This window comes from Elephantulus edwardii, unplaced genomic scaffold (assembly GCF_000299155.1).
Source record: "Elephantulus edwardii isolate Elephantulus edwardi_28Jun2011 unplaced genomic scaffold, EleEdw1.0 scaffold00411, whole genome shotgun sequence".
Taxonomy (NCBI): Eukaryota; Metazoa; Chordata; class Mammalia; order Macroscelidea; family Macroscelididae; genus Elephantulus; species Elephantulus edwardii.
This window is the reverse complement of record NW_006400161.1, coordinates 434,242-440,208: the sequence shown is the minus strand read 5'-3', so window position 1 is coordinate 440,208 and position 5,967 is coordinate 434,242. Positions and strand designations below refer to the sequence as shown.

The following is a 5,967-nucleotide window of genomic DNA, read 5'->3' as shown; positions in this document are numbered from 1 at the left end:
ATGTATAGCCCTGAACATCAAATCACTGACTGAAACTTGACTTAGTAGTGAGTCTTGTTAATAAATTATTTTATTGTGCTGTCAAAAAAAAAAAAGAAAGAAATGTATTATTATATGAGAATAATTTGGAACAAGGGAGTATAGTGAGGGAAGAAATGTGCAATAGTAATGAATACATTAAAATATAAAAACAATTTAAAAAATATACAGAAGGGGGAAAAGAGGAGTACATTGGCTGAAAGAATTTCATGAAACAACTTATGATCAATAGGCAATGGTGATGAAGGAGGAAATTCAAGCTGCTTAGGTAGAGATCCATATTTGTTCCCATTCCAAAAGAAAGTGACCTGACAGAGTGTGGAAATAATCAAACAATATCATGACTATCACATGCAAGCCAGATCCTATTTTAGATTATCCAAAGATAACTGGAACAGCACATCAACAGAGAATTCCAGATGTGCAGGCTGGTGTTCAGAAGAGCCCATGGAACTATGGACATTATAACCAAGATTAGAGGGATCTTAGCTGAAAGCAGAGAGTATCAGAAAAATGTCTTCTTATGTTTCATCGATTATGCAAAGACATTTGACTGTGTGGATCACAACACATTGTGGCTAACCTTGAGGAGAATGGAAATCCCAGAACACTTAGTTGTGCTCTAGTGAAACCTATACTTGGACGGGGTGGTAATGGTCAGAACATAGCTAGGAAACACTGCATGGTCAAAATCATAAAAGATGTATGCCAACGATGGATCCTATATCCATATTTTTTTCAATCAATATGCAGAATATGACATGCGGGAGGCTAGGCTCTATAAGGAGGAATGTAGCATCAGAATTGTAGGAAGACTAATCAACAACCTGCATTATGCAGATGAAACAATCTTGCTTCCTAAAACTGAGAAGGACCTGACAAATTTGCTGCAGAAGGTCAAGGACTGCAGCCTTCAATACTGACTGAAGCTCAACATCAAAAAGACAAAGATTTTAACCAGTGGGCCAATTAACAGCACTATGATAGATGCTGAAGAGATTGAAATTTTAACAGCTTCAGCTTGCTTGGCTCCACAATCAACACTTTTGGTATCAGCAGCCAAGAAATCAAATGACAAATTACATTGGGAAAAGTCTGCTGTCAGGGACCTCTCCAGACAACTAATGAGCAATAATGTCAGCCTAGAAACTAAGGGGCACTTGGTCCAGGACACTGTCTTCACAATTACTTGCTATGCATCAGAGAACTGGACAATGACTAAAGACGACAGAAGAATCAATACCTGAGAGTTGTGTTATTGAAGTCCATCCTAGAGAGGGTAAAACCAGGATGCTCCTTAAAGGTAAGGATTCTGAAGCTCTGTCTGACATACTTGGGGTATGTTCCATGGAGGGACCAGGCCTTAGTAAGGGACATCACCCTTCAAAGGGTGGAACGACAGAGCAAGAGAGGACGACCCTGGATAAGATGGATTGACTCAGTGACTGGGGTAATAGGTGTAGGTATGTCAGAGATGATGAAATTGGCTCAGGTTAGAGCAGGGTTCAGAGCTGCTGTACATAGGGTTGCTATGAGTCAGAGTTGACTCGATAGCACACAACAACATGTTCACCAAAACATTTTTAAAAAAAATAAAAAAAGAGAACCTACAGACTATGGAAAATATATGGCAATGACATATCTGTCAAGGGGTTCATCCCTAAAATTTACGGAAAACTCACAATATCTCAACAAGAAAAACAATCAAGACAATTAAAATACAAGCAGAGAACAAGAGAAGGCTTTCCACCAAAAAAAAAGACAGATGGCCAGTAAATATAAGAAATGCTTAAGGTCATTAGCTATATAAATCAAAACAATGAAATATCATCTCATCCCACTAACAAAAACAAAATTATTTTTTACAGTAAACAACGCTGCCAATGATGTCAAGAGATTCAAATTCTCATACACAGCCAGGAGGAAAAATGGTGCAAACACTCAGTTGGGCACTTCTTCAGAAAGTTGGGAATAAAATATACTTTTTGATCCAGTAAATCCACTACTGGTTAAATAGCCTAAAGAAATTAAGATATACTCACCTGTGTTCATTGTACCATTATTCACAATAATATCAAAGAAATGAAAACAATTCAAATGTCCATCAACAGATGAATGACTAAAAGAAAGCTATAGTACATTCACACTAGGCAGTAATACACAACCTTAAAAATTATTCTTGCATACTTACAAGGGATGGGAAGGAAAGGATAGGAGGGTAAAATTAATAAATTATAGAAGGGTGAAGGAGAAGGTAGCAAGTATGATCACATAGTGTATTTAAGTAATGTTATAAATTAAAATGTGTATGAATGATTGATCAAAAAATCAATACACTTTGCAAACTTTAAGCAAATCAATTTAAAACTTAAAAGAACAGAAATATTCTATATACAAAACAGTAAAAAAACCAATAAACCTCTCTGCAAAACAGTGCACAAAACTGCACAAAGGATATACAATCCATTAATAATAACAAAATGATAATGAATGTACACCATAATAAACATAATAAATGCTATATGTAAAAATCATTAGATTGTGAAATTATTTCTTTAAAAGTATCATCCTGTTAGAGGTGTTTAAACTGCCCTCAAAATGTGTGTATGTGCAGATAGGTGAGGGCTAGGGAGGAGAGAATACTGTGATGAGATGGTAAAAACTTTCTGATAATAAATTTGGAAAAAACTGAACAGGGTAACTGCAAACCATTAATCTAATATTCTATTTCCGGGTTTTATTTCCAGTAAATAATGTAAGGACATGTGCAAAGACTAAGCTACATGGATGCTCTTTTTTTTTCAGAGTTATTACTTTTATAACAGTGAAAATAGTATAAAAACAAAATCTCCAACAAACTGAGGTGGATGAGAACAGATAGCTACAACAGATTTACTCTTTATAGTCTTCCGAAATAATTACATATATGTGAAAGTGTAGTAATGGAAAAAATGTTCACATAGCAACTGAGTTTGATGGATGGATTAGTGGGGATGGGTGAGGCGGGGTGAAGGAGTGGGAAAGATCCAATTTGGACATGAAAAGTTGGGGTAATGGTAGGCAAAGGTCACAGTGTCTGACTTTATTAAGCACAATGTATATAAATGATTGTATGAAACCCAAGGTGAATGAAGGAATGTGTGAAGCACAATGTACACAAATGAAAAACAGTGTATAAGAACCTTGTAAGAAAACCCATATAAAATTTTTATAAAGAACTCAAGAAAAGTATTCAAATAGTAAATTTCAAACATAACTCAGTTACCTAAAGGAGCAGAATCAATTTTTTTCCAAGGATTAAGGTATGTTTTTTTTTCTTTCCAATCTGAATATTCCTGACAACTTTCACTTGGCTGATCCCATGGTAATTCTAGAAAAGAAAAAGAAATTTCAATTACCTAAGTGTTCATATCATTATATAGTACATTCATATCATTATATAGTGCAGGAAGAATTTCCTGCAATTAATATGATTTCTAAGAAAGGAAATTCACAAAAACTTTAGACACAGTTCAAAGATGAATGACATACCTTCTGCACAGCCACTGTCATGTGTAATCAAGTTGACTCTGACTCATAGTGACTCTATGCAGAACGGCTCTGAAGTCTGCCCTATGAGCCAGTCTCACTGACTCTGACACGCCTTCCCCTAGTGCCCCATTTACTATAGCAATCCATCTCATCTGGGGTCTTCCTCTCCAGGGCTGTCCCTCCATCATTCTGAGCATGCTATCCTTCTCCAAGGACTGGTCCCTTCCTGGCCACAAGCGCAAAGTATGTGAGGCAGAGCTTCAAAATCCTAGCCTCCCATGAGAAACTTGATTTCACCATCTCCAAGACAGACCTATTTGCTTTCTTGGTGGTCCATGGTATGTTCAATACTTTTCTCCAGCACAACTCAAAGGCATCAATTCTTCTTGTGTCATCTTTAGTCACTGTCCAGCTGTCTGATGCACAACAAGTAATAGTGAAGCCCATGGTCTGGGTCAGGCACACCTTTAGACTGACTTTTGGTCTTTAGACTGACAGGGTTGCATCTCGGTAAGCGGGAGACCTTGACAGATTTTCCTGGTGCAATTCATCTTTTGACTTCGTGACTGTTGGTGCCAATAGTGTTGATTGTGGAGCCATGCAAGCTGTAACCTTCCGAACTAGTTTTTCCTCAAAGTACTGGAATTCTTAAAGAGAATTTTATTTTTATTTTTTTTTCACATAAAAGCTGTGTGTGTGTGTGTATATATATATATTTCGTTTGAGGAAAAAAATAGAGTTATATTTGTAAGTTAGCTACAAATAAAAGTCAGAACTTAAAACTAACACATATATAGAGAGAAGGAGCTCTTTTGGCTTAGTGGTAAGGAACTGTGCAGTGTGGTCAACCCAAAAACACAAGGTTTGAGTCCACCAATTGTTCCACGGAAGGATGAGCAATCTCCTCCTATGTGATTGACTGGCTCTGAAAACCTGTTACAGTGCCAGCTATAGGTTGGTTCCAACTTGATAGTACATAATAGCAAAAACACAACATATATATAGATTTTTCTTCACTTACATCATTGATTTTGATATAAAAAATGTGGTTTTCCATAAGACAATGTTTTATCATGATTAAATACCTCTTACCTCCAGCCAGCATTGCAGTAAGGACTATCCCACAGGACCAAACATCAACTGGTTCTGCATTAAATTCTTTTCTCTTCAGAAGTTCTGGAGCAACGTAAGGTAAAGTACCACACATCCTGTTCAATAAACGCTCCCGATTATTATGCCGAAACACTGTTGCCAAGCCAAAGTCAGAGATTTTGAGGTTATCTAAACCAAATGGGAAAAAGGGTTGTAAATAAATATACTTAAAGGAACTACAGAGCTTGACGGGAAAATCACTGATGTTACCAGCAATTTGGGTAACTTTGCTGACTCAAATAAGCAAAATAAAAATAAGATTTCATTTTCTTTTATTAACTGAGAGAAATATCACAGGAACACAAAACAGGATCAGGTTCAAGAAAGATCCTGGAGTCAATAGTTCTAAAAAATAGCGCTTAAAAAAAAAACTTTAGGAGATCCAAGATGGCAGCGGAGGAAAAGACAGTGTGGTGAGCTGCGGGAGCAGCGAACCAATTAAAGCAGGGCCATTATGGCCTCCTACAGACTTAAGCTTATTGATAATTGAACACTTAAAGAGTTGGTGACTGGCCCTCAGTGAAGATCGAGACTCAACAACAGGAATTCCCAAGGAGGAATGGGTGAGTCTCGTGGCTCCCAACCCCCTCCCAGAGCCCACCGCCGCACTACGCAGCATAGCTGCTGCAGCTCCATGAGGCTTCTACAACCGGAACCAATGGATTCCCTCACCCAGGATGGATACTGGGCACCAGTCCTCCTCAAGACTGGTACAGTGAAGCCACCACACTGCCGCAAGGTGGACTTGTCCTGGAGAGAATTCTTGGAGCTAGGATGGTGGCAGTGGGGGAAGCAGGTGCCCGCCGGCACCCCGCACAAGAGGGGCGACGCGGCAGCCGAGTGCCCATGCGGCGGGTTGGGGGGAGCGCACCCCCAGCAGCTGCCAGCGCTGAGGGGGCCTAGGTGCCCCCAGCCCACACTAGGGAGGGAGGCGCACACCCCGCTGGTCGACTGCATAGGAGATGGGGGATGGGATGCATGCCATCTACAGTTTTGGGTTTTCTTGGACAGGCCAAAGAAGACGATTAACTATACAAAGGATTACTGAAAGTCACTATGAGTCTGATGACCTTAACAGTGGCAGTATGCACAAGAGGACCAACATCCTAAATGCACCACATATTTTGTTCTGTTGAATGCTTCTGCCAAAAGATGGTTAGACCTGGGGGGAGTCTGTTGAAAATTCTCAAGTTCCCTTTATCATACATAAAGGGGAAGGGCAGTGACACCTACTTCAAAATATAG

At 39.0% G+C, this 5,967-nt stretch overlaps 1 protein-coding gene across 2 annotated transcripts in view; it reads right to left on the bottom strand.

Moving 5' to 3' along the window:
• Positions 1-5,967, bottom strand: part of CHEK1 (checkpoint kinase 1) — an 86,315-nt gene that overhangs the window by 51,660 nt on the left and 28,688 nt on the right. For both annotated transcript variants that reach the window (XM_006902434.1, XM_006902435.1), the window contains exons 5-6: positions 4,663-4,851; positions 3,305-3,409 (exon numbers count right to left, since the gene is read on the bottom strand). In XM_006902434.1, coding sequence (XP_006902496.1) covers positions 3,305-3,409; positions 4,663-4,851 — 294 coding nt within the window. The remainder of the gene's footprint in view (positions 1-3,304; positions 3,410-4,662; positions 4,852-5,967) is intronic.